Genomic DNA, 19,324 nt, shown 5'->3' with positions numbered 1-19,324 from the left:
GGCACCCAGTCGTACCACCTGTGCAGGTTAGCCATGAGTCTGTGGCTTACGGCCACCTCCCTGGGGCTACACCTAATTGCCCAGAACTTAGCAGGGATCAACAACACATTGGCAGACCACCTAAGCAGAAACTTACTGGACCCCCCACGAATAGCAGCTCCACATGGAAAGAGTCTGACGATACAGCCCCCCAAGCTGCTTCCCCTAAGGTCAGACCTTTTGACCCAGGAGAAGGGGGAAGAAGGTACTGCAACCAGACCTGCAGACTCTCAAACTTTCAGCATGGCTCATACACAAAATTAAACTTCCAAACAAACTCCGCTATCAACAGCTCTTAATAGCTCACAAAATTCTATATCAACCATCTAAAACACCTATACTCAGTAATCTCTTGACTCCCTACAACAACCTAAAACAGCTACGTTCTTCAGACAAACTACTAGTTAATAGTACCAAACCCATTAATTCTGCAGGTTATTGCCTTTTTTCCAACTCAGTTGGCAAAATATGGAACAACCTTCCATCAAATATCTCCTCTTTGGCCACTCTTCCACTCTTTAAAAAACAACTTGAAATTCATCTTAATAAATACTGGCTTTGCTCTTGTATCAACCCTGACTAACCTTCCTTCTTCCTTTCCTCTACCACAATACTTCCTTCTCTGCTACGGTATCCTGACTGACTTCCTTTGACATCATATCTTTGTAGATATAACTGATCTTATATATATTGGAAATATCTTTGTAGATATAACTGATCTTATATATATATGAAAAAAAAAATTATGTTGCCTACCATATTTTCAAGAGAATGTATGATTTACTCTGTTTTGATACTATCTAATTTCCATACGGAAATCATCTAATCATTTACCTTAATATTTTCTTGTTATGGATATTTTTTTTTACTCCTAGATGTGTATTATTTATACTAAAATCTTCATATCTTGCATGCTTCATGCTTTTGTTTGTTATGTATTTGTATTCGCTAATCTTATTTTAATCAATGGAGCTTTTCTCCCCGGGCCTCCACTGAAAATGGACATATATCCAGCTGGACTAGCCAGGTCAACTAATGTAAAATAAAATAAACAAACAAGAAGTCACTGTTAAACAAAGAGGTCCTGGACATAATCACAGAGGCCAGAAGGCCCAGCACAAGAAATTCTTATGCAGGAAAATGGAAAAGATTCTGCTCCTGGAAGCAATCAAAAGGGGCCAGTACCTCCCAACCTTCCATCCTCCTCATCCTGGATTACTTAGCATAGTTGCTCTATAGTGGCCTCTCCTTCTTCTCTATTAAAATCCATGTCTCGGCCATCTGTGCCCATTATGATTCAGACCCACCCCTCTTCTCTCATCCATTGGTTAAGCAATTCCTCAGAGGGGCTTCTAATATCAGGCCTCCAGAAGACTACATACTCCACCCTGGGACCTGAATTATGTGTTAGAGAAACTAACCTTACCTCCTCTCGAACCTGCCGCTTCAACAGAATTGAAATACCTGTCCTGGAAGACTGCCTTCCTACTAGCTATCCCTTCTGCTAGAAGGGTCTCAGAACCTCAAGCTCTCATGGCTGTCAAGCCCTTCATAATTTTCCATGTAGACAGTGTCTCCCTGAGGACTAATCCCTCCTTTTTGCCCAAGGTGGTTTCTGATGTGACCCTTAACCAGGCCAAACACCTTCCCACCTTCTTTCTCAACCCCCAAAATAAGGGGGAAAGAATTCTACACTCACTAGACATACACAGACAACACTGATACTGTCTGGACCACACTAAGCCATTCAGAAAAACTGACCAGCTTCTTGTAAGCTTTGCTCCAGGGGCAGAGGGGAAGCCCATATCCAAACAAATCATTTCCAAATGGATTTCACACTGTATCCATTTCTGCTACAGACTACATGGAAACCCATCCCTAGGTCAATCCGTACCCACTCCACTAGGGCAACCACCACTTCCACTGCCTTCCTCAGAGAAGTACTTACCAGGGACATATTGGAAGTGTCCACCTGAACCTTTGTCCATACCTTTACAAAGTATTACCACCTACCTCTCTCTTCGAAGTCTAGGGCAGGGTTTGCCTCTGCAATTCTGCAGGGCATCCTGACCCATACCTATGACTCTATCTTTTCTTCCACCCTTTACCTCAGCTTTGGGAATCCTCCCACAGGTGATGACTGCAACATGAAACACGAAGAATGTAGTACAGTTGTATACACTTACCATAAATGTAGATGTTCAAGTGTATTCACTGTTGCAGTCTTGGTTTCCCTCTTTCAATCCCCCTTTTCTTATCTTCCCCTAGGGGGACACATGCTTTCCAGGGTGGCTCTTAGCCACCAGGACCACTATTGTGTTTTCCCTTGTGCTTCTGATGGGTTAGGGCAAGAAAAACTGATGTAATGATGTCGGCTGCCTTGCATTGTAGTACTGATGATCTGATGTCAGACACCAGGCGACAGCAGCCGGCCGCACAAAAACATTGACTCTGATATTCGGGCCTGCCGAGGGCTACCACAGCAGGGATAACCCCACAGGTAATGACTGCAACAGTGAATACACTCTAACATCTACATTTATGGTAAGTGTACACAACTGTACTTTTAATATTGTACTTTTGTTTTTTTTCTTTTTTTTTTTTCTCTTTAGCTTAGCTAAGTAGAATTCCTAAAAATGTGTTTATAAGAAGGATGTTCACATTGTGTTTCTGCATGAAACAGAGGATAAAAAGATGATTCGCATAGTTTTAACAAAGACCAACCGAGAAGCAGGAAATTGCTGGCCATCATTGTTAGAAGACCAGTATGCTGCTGACCCCTGGGTACAAGACCAGATGCAAAAGAAGCTCACACTGGAGAGGTTTCAAAGAGAGGTATGTATACTTAAATGCCTTTTTATTAGCATAGTAGGACAATTCTTTTTATTTTGAACTCTATGGAGAGTGTAGTCGTTTTACAAAATGTCAACATCTGTTTTTATGGCTTCCATCTCCCATTCCAGAAGCATTGCTGTACCATAGCAGATGCACAGCTTAAGGCAGGGGTCGGGTCTCATCTTGGGGTTGGTTCTGCATAGGCTTTGTTTGTGGCACTGGGGAAATTTAAATTTAAAGTTGAATATTCTCCCAGTTGCTACCAAAGGTTAGAAATGTGGCAAAATCATTTCAAATACCCATAGCTTGCACAGGTGCTTATGATATGCATCTGTTTTTCATTTGCTGGTTAAGTGAACTGATTTGTTTCAGACTTTGCTGTTTGCCAGCACAAAAAGACACGAGTAGGTAGATGCAATTTAGACAGTCAACTAGTGTGTTTTGGAAGGCAGAAGGAAACCAGACTATCCAGGAATAACACAGGTGTGTGTGCACACACAGGAAGAATGTATAAATGTCAGACAAATTGTAACTGGGTCAGAACTTGATCCCTGGTTAAGGCAGTTAAGGCAGTTAAGGCAGATATGTTGACCACTGAGTGACTGTGATGTCTATGTCATCTGCTTTTGGGGAAATAGATTTCTAGTTTGAAGGCAGCACTAGATGCAGTATTCCCAGCTGTTACATCAGTTTCATCTTTTAATTAGGATCTACAAGAGGAAAAAGTTGTTTGTAGAAATGAGGGCTTATAAATTCATAGGTTGTTACTAGGTACTTGATCTGTTTAGCATATATGTAGCCTAGTTGCAGCAATTCCCACATTTTGCTACCTTATCCAGAGGTGTTGCTAGCTGTTCTTGTGCCCACTGCCATCCTCCTGATTTGTCCCTCCCCCAACTTTAAATTGGAGACCAAACTAAAAAAAAAACTACTCCTCATTGGACTTGAGGATCAAGAATAAAGGGGGAAAAACTTTCTTCTTTTAAACTGAAGTAGTAGCAAGCAACTGCTATAGCTTACTCCACACAAGGAGCGAGTTCTACAGCACTTCAGTTATCACCACAAATGCATTACCACCACTCATTTCTGATTCCAGCAGTGTACTGAAGATTCAGTGGGATCTGACAAATATGCCCTCTGACTCTGTAAATGTTTTATTATTTCCATTTGTTGACCATGAAAGTCCAACTGGGCAAAACAGTTTCTCAGCAGAAGCCCGGGATGAAAAGCTCTAAATTTACATACTAAAACGTAAAACATTAGAAACCTAGCATGTGATTAAAATTTTTAAACTACCCAATGCTGGTTTGAGAAATAGAAAAAGTTTCCAAAAACTTACATTGGCATGAATAAATGGAAATAAATAAATAGCGTTCAAGTGATATACCAAAATAGGGGGCAGAAATTCACATGTTGGCTGTATAGAAGTAAAGAGCAAGAATACACAGGTGAGTGATGAGGTGGTATGATTATCCAGGTGCTGAGCATAACCGATACCTGGCCAGGTACTGTTTCAGTCTGGTAACCAAGAGTTGGTCAGGTGGTGGTTGAGTCTGCCTTTAAAGGATTTCAGATTTTCTAGTTACATCGGTATATTATTCCACATTTTAGTGACATAACGTGAGTAAAGTGAGTACCAGCTATCATTTTAACTATAAGAGAAATTAGGAGACATTTATTTCCTGAGCACAATTCCCTTGTAGGTTGTTTAAACGACAGTTTTTGGGTTTGTAAATTATGCTGTGTGCAGCAATGAATTGTTTATAGGAGAGATGTTGTGAAAGCTCAGTCCACTGTAAATGTTCAAGGGCAGCACAGTAAAGGGCATCCATTTTCTTCATATATGTAGAGTGCAGCTTAGTAGGAATGTGAGCTGCATAAAGAAGTGATGGGAGAAGATAGTATGAGGCTATAGTTAGTTTTCCTAGCAGATTTTGATAGATATGGACTAGGTCAATAAAGTGCATAAGTTTTTGGTGTGTTTTTTTAAATGACTTATGATGCCCAAGTTTTGGGTTTTGAGCTGTAGTAACACCCGGAAATATGGTCTGTAATACTGTTTCTGTTATAGTATTGTCGTCTGATGTAATGCTAAAGGTTTGTTTTGGTTTTAGTATTGTTTTAGTAAGAATAGCGGTAACTTTATTTTCTTTGCATTTAGGATTAGGTTGGAGGTGTGTAACCCAGACTCGATAGATGAGAAAGATTCTGAAGTGACCTGCTGAAGAAATGGTATGCTAGAAGTCGAGCAGATAAGGGTAGAGTCATCTGGATTGATTGCCTATTTGTTAGATAGTCCTGAAGCCATAAGATGGATGACCAGTAAAGTCGTAAAAGAGCGAGTTTGGTTAGTAATTTATGACAAAGTGTATCGAAGAGTTTAGATTGGTCTTAGAAAAGAAAGTGACAAGGTCATCTACATTTATGTGAAAGTTAATGGCTTTAACGAAACTGAAGGCAACAATGTTTGTACTGTAACGAAACTGAAGGCAACAATGTTTGTACTGCAATGAGGACGGAAGCCATTCTGAGTTTGAAAAAGGTTATTGCTGCTAAGGCAGTTGAAAAGCTGCGAATGGATACAGTTTTTCAAGAACCTTAGTGGAGATAACTATATTTATAGGTCTGTAGTTGGAGAATCTTGAAGCTAGACAGCAAGGAAAGGAACTGTAAACTCTGATGCAGTCAATGTTGAGGAGTGATAGGCCAGTGAGTTCCCATATGACAGAGCAACACATGGCACAGGATGAAATTGAAGAGAATGTGTCACAGGAAGATGGTATAGAACCTTCTATGGAATGCCCACAGGAACTGGAAAACAAGGGATGTGCCCTCAGTTTGGACGAAAATGAGTGAAGAAGAATTGCTCGATTTTAATAGACACGGACAGATATATCAAGATCAATGAAAGAAATAGACTGCAGAAGGTTAGTAAAACCCAAAAAGTCAGAAGTCTGATAAAACAAATGAACACCGTAATTAGGACTGTTCATAGAGATCCATGTGCTATAACAGAAGTAAACAGGATACATTACTGTGCAGCTAAATTAATAACTGATAAAGTTCTACCACAAGAACACAGGGTAGTGAGAGAAAGGAAGTGGAGAAATCAAATACCATCATGGAAATATCAAATAGAGAAAATTATAAACCAATTAAGACAAGAAGTGTCACTATTAGAAGACTATAGAAGAGGGAATAGATCAGCAAAAATACTAAGAAAGATGTGATAAAAGCAATGCGCAATATTAGAACAGACCAGGATCTATCATGTACTATCGCAGATAAACTAAAAATTTCAGCACAGGTAGAAAAACTTAGAAGAAACAAATATAAAGAAAAAGTGCAAAATAAGCAATTCATTGATGACCCAAAATGGTTTTATAGAGAAATGGGAAATAAGGTAAAAGGAATTGAAAGACCGCCAAAAAAAGAAGAAATAGATACATTTTTGAGAAGTATCTATGTAGATCCTGTGGAACATAACAAAGATGCTAAATGACAGAAGTAGTAAAAGAAAGCATGAGAAGTATAAAAGTACAGGATATGAAGTGGGATAAAGTAACAGCTAGAGAGATTGAAACAAAGTTAAGAAAAGCCTCTAATTGGAAAACCCCAGGCCCAGATGCAGTATTTAACTTCTGGTTAAAAGTAGTAGCATCTTTGCACTAAGATTTAGCCATGAGGTAAGAACCATTTATATGCGCACCCGAACAGACACAAACCTGGCTAACAGGAAAAATAGTGAACAGTGCTTAAGAGTGAACCTGCAAGCTACCCTAAAATTATAAACCAATAACTTGCCTTCCGAAGACATATAAACTGTACACAGGAATTAATGCTGACAGAGTTTATAGTCATTTAGAAGAAAACTCAGTTATGGAGTAGAACAAAAGGGCAATAAAAGAAAGTCCTATGAAACAAAGGATCATTTATTGATAGTGGAGAACTGTAAAAATGGGAAGAATCTAAGAATAGCATGGATTGACTACAAAAAAGCATTTGATACTATCCCTCATTCAAGGATAAAAGACTGTTAAAAATATATGATACACCCCACACTGATCGACTACATTACAGAGACCACTTTGCAATTAAACCATAATAAAGGACAAATTCTTATCCCAGGGATAAAAAATCAATGGGGGATATTCCAGGGTGACTCTCTGCCACCGTTACCATTCTGCCTTGCCCTTAATTCATTAAGATGTTTACTCAACAGTTTAGGCCATGGCTGTAATCTGGCTCCTAGAAAACAACAAAGTGTAAAAATGTCTCACCTTCTCTTTGTCGATGATTTAAAACTGTATAGCTCATCAGATGAGGAACTGAAAGCACAAATGCAAGTTGTCAAAACTTTTTAAGATGATAGAATGTCATTTGGTCTTGATAAATGTGCAAAAGCAACTTCTAAAGCAGGAAAACTGTAACACCAGGAAAACATCCGTTTGGGGCAAGAATGTAATATAAAAGAACTTGAGCAAGAAGGAGTGTATAAATATTTGGGAACTGATGAAGTATCGAGAATAAACACGAACAAATGCGAATAAAACTTCATAAGGAATACTTCAGAAGACTTAAATTAATCCTGAAAACAGCACTGACATCTAGGAACAAAATCCAAGCTATAAACCAATTTGCTGTTCCTGTCCTACCTTACAGTTTTGGAGTGATTGACTGATCCCAAAACGTGTTGGATAGATTAGGTAGGAAAACAAGAAGGATGCTTCATACTCACCAAATGATTTATAAAAATCAGTGCATATATGCCGCAGTGGTATGGCAGTAGCGTTGTTACCTCACAGCAAGATGTTCTCCCGTTCGATTCTTGGCTGGGCTTGGGAGTGCCTTCTATGTGGAGTCTGCATGTCCTCCCCGCAGTTAGGTAGTGTTCGAAAGACATGCGTGTGTAAATGGGCATGCCTTCGTTGAAGGTTGGACGTCGAGCTGGCACCTCGGCATTTCGTAAAAATCTACTGCCAATCATTAGCAGACCAGAGTTCCGCTGTGGCGACCCCTTACCAGGAAAAGCCGAAAGACAAACAAGTGCATACCAAGATTATATATTCCCTGTTCCAAAGGAGGGATGCGCTTCCTTGAAATTGTTTATATGTATAGATCTGTAGTCGTGGTACTCCACACATATTTGCTGACTTCACAAGATCCAAATGTAGTGCAAGTTTTGAAACATGAGAAGAATAAATCTAAGATGACTTCTCTGCTTAATTTAGCAGAAGCTTATCGGTGTCGAGCAGGAATGGAAATCAAACCAGAAGTAGATAAAAATCAGGCAGCTACTGAATGTGCCAAAAAACAAAAGAAAGAATACAAGGTGAAGGATCAGATGAGAAGGCAAGAAATGTGGAAAAAGCATAAATGTAGTTGCAAGTATAGAAAACTTCTTTCTCATGTTGATCTGGAACGAACACAGAAATGGTTAAGGAAAGGCAAATTCAAACCAAGAGATGAAAGGTTAATATTAGCAGCCCAAGATAGCGGGCTGCGTACACATCGGTTTACAAAGTCCATTGAACATGTGGGAGAAACAGACAAATGTAGGTTTTGTAAAACCAAATTGGAATCAGTTGCACACCTCATTGCTGGTTGTGACATACTAATGGCAGAAGGACTGTATACTGAAAGGCATAATAATGTGGTGAGACTGTTGCACTGGGGATTGTGCAAGCATTATGGTACTGAAGTGGCTGAAAAACACTAGAAACATGAGCCACAAAGCATCGTAGAAAATAAAGAAGTCTACATCAAATGGGGTCATCCATTACCAACAGTTCAAAAGACAGATGCAAGAAAACCAGATATAGTGGTCCAAGAAAAGACAAAAGTAGCATTGATCACTGAAATCGCCACTCTCAGTGACTACAGTGTCTTGCATACAGAGAAACACAAAGTCATAAAATATTAGGATCTGCAGGCAGAAACGAGAGCAATGTGGAAGAAAGATACCCAGACAGTTTCAATAGTAGTAGGAGCAAGGGGTCTTAGAAAAAGAATTTACAATAGTACTTAGATATGTTACCAATACATGTAACTCCATACGAATTGCAGAAGTCATCGTTACTTGGCATGTTGTGGGTGCTGCGAAAAGCACTACTGGCTGACATCAAAGATTGAAATGATACTAATTTCATGAACTTTCTCCCTGGGTCTCCGCTGAAAATGGGCTCTGTCCCAGTTGGACTGTCCTAGTGACCAAATGTTAATAAATAAAATTTCAGTACTTTGGATTTGCCAAATTTTGGGTTATAAATGGAGTGTGAGCTCAAAAGTGTTTTTATAGATGCCTGTGCCCCCTCTCCTTTTTATTTCTTCTGTCAAGCCTAAAGATAATGTAATTAGGGGACAGGATGTCTTAGTCTTACATATGTTTGAGCAAAGTTTGTGTTACCATTAAAAAGCAAAGAGAATAAAGGGCAAAACACATATGGCAATCAGACAATTTGTTACGGATTTTTTATGCATTTATTTTATGCATTTATATTTAAGAAGAAGAAGAAACTAGATACCCTGTTAAGGAAGGTGAAGGGGGAGAAATAGAGTAACTCTGGTGAGCTGATAAAGTTTTGTATTTTTTTTTCTTGGGGCCTGGATTAGGATGGATGTCAGCACTAAAGTAAGTGATAATTGACTTGTAGCCATTTGAAATTGCTTTTTTATTATGCTGAGGTTTTGGAGAATGTGGTTGTAATGTAGATACTAATTTTAAACAGGTCGGTGTTTGTGTAGTGATAGAGGCATAGGTGATATGATGTGATAATATGGAGTGCAGTTCCACTGTAGATGGTTTGTACTTGTAGGAGAAATAAAACTGATTGGAAGGGGTGAAAGATGGGCTGTAAGCTGGCATAGTAGTGACAGGAGGAGAAATTAAACACGTCCTTCGATATCACATTTGCAGTATTCCTTACAATAGGCATCCCTTACCAAGTATGGCCTGACATCTGGCCAGTATACCAAAACCTTTAGGTTACTATGGGTATACTGTACGTCACATGTATGCTCACCACGTACAGCATAGGACATAAAAGTGACGTCCAGACTTACCATCCTCAGAATTTTTTTACCGTCAGTCTGAATACTTGCTTCATTTGCTGGTACACCAAGCCATTTCTCACGAGTGCCGCATTGAGGTTTTTGTTGTTATTTTTTTTGTTGTTGCTTGTGGGGTTCGTCATCCAGAAAGGGTAAATGCCACTGTTGGAGACAGATTTCCCATAAAGATTGTCACGAGCAGTGCTTATTTTGTCTCCGTGCTTCCCATGACCGTATATCCTGTTTTGTTGGTTGGCTTTCATTCCAAAGACTCTTGAGTAGTCTGCTTTTCTATTTGGCCATCTGTTTAGAGAACCAACATCTTAAGCTTTTGGTAAAAGAAGTTACGGAAGGAACATCCTGTTTTGAGGGTCAGCCATCTGTGAAGAAAGACCAAGAAAGCTAGGTCTGATTCTTCTGCTGTGCCACCTCCTCTAGACATCTCTGTCAAGGCTAGTGAAAGCTTGGAGGATCACCCACCCATTTTGTTGGATTCCTCTGCCGGCACCACTTTGGAGCCCAGCATGGATCCGGCACATCCCTGGAGGCCTTGCTACAGATGTTTAGGGGGGAACCACAGCTTGTTACTGAAAGGCCTATAGGTGTTCCTCAGGTTTTGGTTAAAGAAGAGTTACCGACTACCATTGTAGAGTGCTGTCTGGGGTCTGAGCTGTCTAGGTTTCATAAGGCTGATGTCCCCTTGAAGATGAAACAAAAAACAAAACATGTTTCTCCAGCTCCTAAGGACCCTCAGAGTGACTGGCAGAATTGCTGTTAAGTTTTGTTCAGTGTCTTTATGGCCTTCAAGCCTTCTCAAGGGGATTCTGTTCCAGCTTTCCCTTGGTCTTCTACTCCTCTTAAGAGGCCTAGGGAACAGGATTCCTCGGAGGAGGATTCAGATGAGGAATACCTTGCCTATTCTTCCCAGATGTCTTCTCCATTAGACTGTGGATCTGAGAAAGAGGAGTCTGCTAGCCCTGACACTGCTTTTGAGGAGATTTTCTCTGGGGACACAATTTCCAGAATGATGGAATTTTTTAAATGAATTGTGCCCAGGTTTCTGAGGTACAGAAAAGGTATTACAGGCTTCTGCATATGGACTCTTCTAGGCCTTCTGCTGTTCCTCCTGTTTTGACTGCCTTGTTGGATGTCTTCTCTACTGCGTCTCAGGTTCCGAATTCCCAGTCCTTTGCCCCTAACATACCTGATAGGTTTTATAAGGTACCTGATTAGTGCAAATTTCTCTGTAGATGCCCATCTGCTGACCCTTCTGTGGTATCTGACAAGCCATATAAGTTACTGCCTTCTACATCTACAAAGTTGCTTCCTGTTGATAAGGGCAACAGAGCAATGGGAAGGCTGGGTATGAAGGTATATACCTCAGCTACCCTTGCTTTCTGGGCTGTCTGTTATCAGACCCATATGACAAGATGCATTTTGTCTCTCCTTTCTCAAGCCTGTCAGGTTATTTCTGACCTTTCTGATTTTGAGGGGAAGATTTCTGCCCTCTTCTTGTTAGAATGGCAAACCACCTGAGAGGACGTCCCTATGTCTGTACATGCACAAAATGCATACTTTTAATTGTTACTCACATGTTCTTTAACTTGCCCTTTTTAATTTTCTTAAACTTGCAATGTAACTTGGTATGGTTATGCTATGAGTATTTTTTTTTTTTTGGCTCATCTTTCTTAACTTGTGTTTTTGGAGCTTTGTCAATACTTTTAACGACTATCTACGAGGGATTAATGTTGTTCATAGGTTCATAGGATGATACTAGGCTATTGGCTGGGAGGCCCTTATGAGCCTAGCCAATAATTTTGCCCATGTTCCCTTAGAGTTCACACCTGTTTCCCATGTCCAGCAGGGACACAGGTGGGATCCCAGGGGGTATATTTTCTGTTTCCCATCCAGTCATCCAGGTTCCTCTTAGAGGGCTAGAGAGGTACTGTATTTGATATGGAGAAGGAGTCTATTCCACAGGAGGAGTCTTTAGGACACAAATCTGTCCTGCCAACAAGTTCTATTAATGTCACAGACTAGGTTAAGGCCTTGTGTGTGGATTGTTGGAGTTTGACTTGCGGATATGCAGCAACTCCATTCAAGGCTGGTTCTGAGATGGCCTTGTATGCCAGACACGTCACCTCTGCACAGTCTGTACGAGACTGAGGCTAACAGCCCTGTCCCTCCACTATCTGTATAGGATAGGTGTTTGAGTCCCTGGATTTTCCTGGTCAGGAACCTCTGGTCTCTCCAGCTGCTGCATGTGCTTGGCAAGGTACATGCCAAAGGGGGCATTGTACTCTATAATGGGTCTTATAAGGGAGGAGTACAGGGATGTTATGACCTCCTTGTTCCTGGATAAAATACCCTTATTTATGAGGTGGGCCATGTAGAAAGCCTTCCATACAATGGAGGCGATATGGTGGTCAAAATTCAGGTTGCTATCAACCTGGGTGCCCAAGTCCCTCACGACTGATTGTGTGCTTAGTACATTGTTATTAATGTGATAATAAGTGGGGGTGGGTGCCATTTTCCCCAAAGGGGATAATGATGCATTTCTTGGCATACAATTTGAGGTCATGGTTCTGCCACCAGTCGTTGGAGTAAGGCCCTCTTGGAGGATGGTCACATCATTAAGGGAATTTAGGACAGCTCCCAGCTTGTAGTCATCTGCAGACTTGGTTAGATGCAGACCACTGGTTTTGGTTTGCACCTCAAAGTATATCCCAAATAGTAGAGGTCCCAGGACTGATCCTTGGGGTACACCACTTGTTACGGGTCTACCACAAGAGGTGGCTTCCTCCATTTTGACTGAGTGGGTTCTATCAGTGAGCGAGTTAGCTACCCATCTGGTAACATACGGGTTGATGCCTAGCTGCGAGAGTTTACCTATTATGCCTGAGTGGGGAATTGTGTCGAAGGCTTTGGGTAGGTCAAGGTAGGTGGTGTGCACCGTCTTCCCCTCGTCCTTGTCTTTGGTGACTGTTTCGAAGACGTCGACCAAGTTTAACAGGCATGATATCCATTTGACAAAACCAAACTGTGTGGGGTCAAGAGTTTGGAGGTTGCCAATGTCCTTGTTTATAAGGTCCATGATGCGTTCCATGGCTTTGCAGATCAGGCTAGTTGGGCTGATGGGCCTATAATTGTCTGGGTCGATGGACGCTCCACCGTTTTGTAGAGGGATGACAGTGGCTGTCCTCCATTCAGCTGGGACGAAGCTGGTGCTCAGGCTTTGGCTGAATAGGGTGCCTAATGTAGCTGAGATCTTATGCCTGAGTTCACCCAACACAATACTCAAAATGACCATAGACTTTCTAAAAACTCAGGAACTAAGTGAAATAGCTGCACCTTATTACACTCATCTTCTGGTACCTCGGCTAACAAGCCTTCAGGGAATAAAATGTTAACACTATAGCAGCCTTTTTAAATCCCATCAATTAAATATACAAATGAAATTCATTTATTAACACACTTAATTGATAGAAGTTACCACCCAAGCTTTAAAGGTACATTTCCCTCAAGTGAAAGAAAAGAGACCTATTGAAGTTATACAAAACATACAATATAAAATTGTTGCATATACTGTATAAATAGACATTTGTGCTAACTTTTATACTTTTGTTAAACTTTTATACTTTTACTAAGCTTAATACTAATTTGTATCCTATCACTTTCAAAATCTATAATCTGACGTTCCTCCTTTAGCTACACATGCATATATATACCCACACATCTAAGCACAATCTGACATCAGTGAACTTGTAAACTAGAATAAAATATAATCATGTAGGATACAGCCAGGGATGTTATCGGATCCCATAGAGACTGTATTACTTTTTTTTGAGAGGGCATTAAAGACCTGCTCTCTAGTGATGAGTTACTCGCATGTCTTTTTATCTTGCCCTTTTTTATAGGTTCATAGGTTCACACTAGGCTATCTGCCCTAGGGCATTTATAAGCCTAGCCAGTGTGTGTTTGGCTTTCACCACCCATTTTAAATTAATTTTGCTATGCCCTTTTTCGAGGTTAGTATACTGTACCTCTGTCTAACAGTGACACAGAAGTGATACCCGGGGTAAACCTACGATCTCCCATCCACTCATCAAGATTCCTCTTGAAGAGAGTCAGTGAGTGACTCTGCTAACCTGGACTGGGATTTTATTCCAGAGTGAAGGGAGCCTCTGGGTTATGAATCTGTCCCTCCAGCATGTCCTATTTATTTCAGTGCTGAGGTTCAAGTCTCTCGAGCGCGTAGCTCGATGGGATTTGGATTTTCTGAGGTGCAGCATGTCCATTAATTCCGGGTTGGACATGGCTTTATACATCAGGCACAGATTGCCTCTGAGCAGGCGGTATGCCACTGAGTAGAGCTGGAGTTTATTTAACCGGGCAGCATATGGCATTTTGTTTGAACCCTTTGATCCTCTTGGTGAGGTACTTTTGGGGTCTTTCCAGTTGCTGCAGGTGTCTGGTAAGGTACATCCCAAAAGGGGCATTGCACTCAATTATGGGCCTGATGAGGGATGAGTAAAGAGGCACGATGACCTCCCCTGATCTAGATGTGAATCCCTTCATGATTAGGTGGGCTATATAAAATGTTTTTCTAACCACTTTGGCCACGTGGTTGTCAAATGAGAGATTGCTATCAACTTGGGTCCCCAGGTCCCTAATTACTTCTTCTGTACTTAATGGATTACCACTTATGTAGTAATTTGTGGGCACTTTGTTTTTGCCAAAGGGGATGACTATACACTTTTTGGTGTTTAACTTGAGGCCATGGCTCTGGCACCAGTTGTCTGTTTCTGTGAGGCCCTTTTGGAGGATGCTTGTGTCAGTTGGAGAGTCGATTATGGTGCCCAGTTTGCAGTCATCTGCGAACTTGGTCAGCCACAGTCCTTCCGTGTTGGCCTGTACCTCCGAGAAATATATACTGAACAACAGAGGTCCCAGTACTGAGCCTTGTGGGACGCCACTTGTAACTGGTTTGGAGTCTGACATGGCTCCAGCAATTCTAACCATGTGGGTTCTATCCTTGAGCCAGTTTGCAACTCATCTAGTGACATAGGGGTTTATATTTAAGCTGGTGTGCTTATCTATAATGCCCAAGTGGGGTATTGTTTTGAAGGCTTTTGCGAGGTCCCCTCGTCATTGGCCTTGGTGACTGTTTCAAAGAAATCAACCAGGTTTAAGAGGCAGGATCTGCCCTTAACAAAGCCAAACTGGGTAGGATCCAGTGTCTGTAGGTCCCCAATATCTTTATTTATGAGGTCCATGATGATCCTTTCCATAGCTTTGCAGACAAAGCTAGTCAGGCTTATGGGGCGATAGTTTCCAGGATCCGTTGAGGCACCGCCTTTGTGGAGAGGGACCACTGTTGCTGTACGCCACTCTTTGGGTTCATATCCTGTAGTAAGGCTGAGATTGAACAGTAGTTTTATGTTTGGGTTTAGCTCTTCTTGGAGTTCATGTAGGACGCAGCCCGGGACACCGTCTGGTCCCATTGATGCTGTGTTTTTTGCTTTGGAGAGGGCAGCTCTTACCTGAGCATTTGAGATGTCAGGGAGGCAGCTCTCTGCTGGGATAGATATTTGCCCTTTTGGTGGGGAGGGGGGAGAAGTTTGCGCTGAACCTGTCAGCTAGGATGTTGGCAATGTCTGTGGATTCGGTGTATTTTTTGTCATTTTGGACTAATTCTTAGCATATCTGGGAATTCCCACCCAGGTTCCTAACATAACTAAAGAAAGTCTTCTGATTATCCTTAGTGTCCTGTGCAATTTTTCTCTCTAAGCTGGCCTTAGACGATTTTATGAGTGCCTGTAGTTTTTTGCTAATACTGATCAGAGATGCCTTCCCTTTTTGGGATTTTGCTCTCTGATGTAGTAGCTTCCTCCTTCTATTGTATAGTTTGTTTATGGCTGGTGTCCACCAGACAGGATGTCTGCCTTTGGAGGATTGGGTCTTGGTTTTATTTGGGATTGCATGATCCATGCATTCCTGAAGGTGTTCATAGAATGCGTTTATAAAGGATTCTGCGGTTTGGGCCATATTTTCCACAGGCCCGGGCTTTGAAGGATTCCACCTCTGTTTTGAGGAGTGTGAAATTTGCTTTAGAGAAGTTTTTCACTGTGGTTTTCAGGGCAGGGGGGTGGAGTCGGGATGTGAATATCCAGTGAGATTAGTTTATGGTCTGATCTTACCAGTGAGGGATACACTTCAGGTGTGGAGCATAGAGTCCCCATGTTGGTGATGATCAGGTCCAGTATGTTTTCCCCTCTTGTGGGAGTGGTAACAAGTTGTTCCATAGCATTTGAGTTTATAAATTCTAGGAACCTTGGGGCTAGGGTGTTGGAGCTAGAGTAATGCTCCCAGTCTATGTTTGGGTAGTTGAAGCCGCCCAATATAATGGTGTTTGGAGAGACCTTCATATTTTCCAGTGTTCTCAGGAAGGCCGAGTGGGGTTTCCTGGGTTTGGGAAGGTGGTCTGTAGCAGACTATAAACTGGAAGGCAGTTTTACCCACTGTTAGTTGCACATGGATAGTCTCTGATGCTTTGTGCTGTGCCACCAACATGGAGCTGTGGGTATCTTTGACGAATATTGATACTCCCCCTCCTTTTGTAGTTCGGTCCAAGTTTTGGGGTCGAAAAGCATGGTATGAGGTATAACCTGGTAGTGCTAGGGTGCTCTCGGGAGCCTTGAACCAGGTTTCTGTTACTGCACAGATATCTATGTTCTCCATGCTAAGGAGAGTTTCGAGTGCGTGCATCTTGAGGTTTAGACTTCTGGTGTTGAGTAGCATTACTCTTAATTTCTTATCCCTTGTGATACCTATGGAGGTGGGTTTGTGTTTTGAGCCTTGCCTAAAAAGGGCACTATGGGGGTAGCAAGAGCCTTTGCCAATATCCGAAAGCCCAGGGGTGACCGGTGCAAGCCATCCATAGCGAAGCATTGTGGCTTGTCAAGCATGTCATCCCAGGCTGACAAGCATTGGCTCCCCTTTGAATGACACCAATACTTAAGCCAATTGTTGAAATTGATCATCTTGTCTTCATATTGTGGCATCATTCTTGGTGAGGGTAAGATGCTACTAAAGATCCGGGTCATACCGGCCTGGGCTACATGCTCAGAGAGCTCCTCTGTCTCTTTTCATGTAGTCCAGGGAGGTACGTCTCAGGTCATTCACACCAGCATGGACAATGACTGAGTCATATTTGTACTTGCCTTGGAGTGACCTGAGTGCTTGTGTTATGTGGCGGATCCTAGTGCCCGACAGGCAGCTCCCCATGACCCTCTCCTTGTTCAGCCTGGTGAGCGGGACGTCAGTGTGCCTGACGATAGTCACCTATTACAAGTGTTTTTAAACTTGCAATGTAACTTGGTTTTGTTATGATATGTGTATTATTTTTGGCATCTTTTTTATCATGTTTGTGGAGCTTTTCTCCTTAGTTCTCCATTGAAAATGGACCTCAGCCCAGTGGACTAACCTGGTTAACAAAGGACAAATAAATACAGCTATGATGCAGCAGATGCTTCTTCTAGAGCCACGTCTTTTGGTTCTGTGATGAGATATTCCTGGCTTTGGCTTCAACCTCTGATGATATTAAGGTTAAGTTGATGGATGCTCCTCTGAATGACAAGCATTTGTGTGGTGCTGCTGCTGATGATTTGTTTAAGTCCTTATAGTAAAAAGGTAAGGTTTTACAAGAGCTGAAACATATTTTTGTTTTTCCTGTGCCTGAACTCCAAAGGAATTGCTCTTATAAGCTGGCTTTTGTTTGTAGTCAGTCTTGCCCTCCTCCCAAAGGTTAAAAAAAGGTGGAAAAGGGCTCATCTGGCTAAAGCTACCCAGACTACTACTACGCAGAAATTTCCTTTTCCTGACAAACCAGGTGCTGTTTGACTAGGTTTACTATTAAATGTGTGAATGCACTCCGTGCGAACGGCGACCCCATTGACGAGTTTGCGCGAACCGAAACACCGAAACCATTTCGATAGCGAACCGAAACTGCGAAACTCCGACGATCGACATTACCGGCCGTGCAACACCTCCACACCCATGCTACCATGGGTCGGATGGGGGCGAGGTTTTGCCGTTCGCACATCTGGGCGTCGGTGTTGTGACGTTCGCAGTTCCGCGTTCGGGCAATGCGCGTCGCACAAAACGGGATCGACAATTTGATAGTAAACCGTTTGACTATCCTAATCTTCTCAGTATTTCTTTCTCTTTCTGTTACAGATTTGGTTACAGATTACTCAGGATTCCTAGGTTCTGGTCATCATTCGCCTAGGGCACTATATGGTCTGGACATCTCGTCTCCCTTTCATGAGCATTCCTCAGCCTCCTCAAGAATAATTGCCATTGAGTTGGATGAGCAGGAGAACCAGTCTAGGCTGAAATCACCTAGAATGATGGTTTCTTGGGATAGAGAAAAAGATGATCCAGATAGGAGGGATTCTATGTTGTGCAGGTTGTTGTCTTGGTGGTAGGTAGATGGCTGTGATGTTAATGGATTTGTGAGGATTAATTTGGAAGCAAGTGATAAGGAGTTCAGCATGAGAGATGTCTGTTGTAGGAACATTTTAGTTTTTCTAGGTTGTGATTCTTTAAACATAATTGCTACACCCCTACCACATTTGTTTATCCTGTCCTGTCTTATAATATTGTAACCATTTGTAGTAATCTCAGAGTCTCTGGTTTGGGGCTTTAACCAGGTTTCAGCTATGACTTCATTGTCTGGGGAGTAGGAGGCAAGGGTGGCATGGAATTCAGATAATTTATTTGCAAGGTTTCTGAGATTAAAGCACGTAATGAGAAGGTCAGAGTTACTGGTAATAGTTAAAGATGTATAGGTAGTGGTGTCTGAGATTTTGGGGTCGATGTGGGGGTGTGTATATATCACCCCATTGTCTCTTTGTGAATTGCTGATCCAGTCTCTTCCCAAACTTTTCTAACCTTTCTCTGATTCTTATAATAGTCATGCAATATTTTATATGCTCTACTAATTATTCCTTTTTTAATACAAGCTTCTGTTTTAGATTCTACTAAAACTATACCAGTGCTGGTCTTTCACTTAAGATATCCCCTTATTCATTTCTTTGTTTATATATCAGTCATTGATAGGGAAGGCAGTCTCTAGCCTACAGTCCAAATAACTTCTTTATCTTTCCCTTTCTAGTTATTTGCTCCAAATACCTTGGTTCCTTTGCCAGTTTTCTCCAATAAATTTCAACCCCCTCTTTCCTATTGTCTGTATCCCTAGTTGCAGTCATCCCTACCAACAATCTCCTTTCTCCATTCCTGTTGGCTTACTACTTAGAATACTTTCTGCTACTTTATGAATATAATACTTTGCGTGGCTGTTGTTCTCCGTAAGGATCTGCCTCCAACATCATAGTGT

General features: G+C 41.6%; 1 protein-coding gene across 2 annotated transcripts in view; it reads left to right on the top strand.

Annotated features, from left to right (window-relative positions):
• Positions 1-19,324, top strand: part of NUDCD2 (NudC domain containing 2) — a 503,130-nt gene that overhangs the window by 124,261 nt on the left and 359,545 nt on the right. For both annotated transcript variants that reach the window (XM_044068989.1, XM_044068988.1), the window contains exon 3: positions 2,723-2,874. In XM_044068989.1, the coding sequence (XP_043924924.1) occupies positions 2,723-2,874 (152 nt within the window). The remainder of the gene's footprint in view (positions 1-2,722; positions 2,875-19,324) is intronic.

The sequence above is a fragment of the Protopterus annectens genome, chromosome 4.part0, assembly GCF_019279795.1.
Source record: "Protopterus annectens isolate FY-2018-M chromosome 4.part0, PAN1.0, whole genome shotgun sequence".
Taxonomy (NCBI): domain Eukaryota; kingdom Metazoa; phylum Chordata; order Ceratodontiformes; family Protopteridae; genus Protopterus; species Protopterus annectens.
Note: the sequence above shows the minus strand (reverse complement) of the source record. Positions and strands in the feature narration are given on the sequence as shown.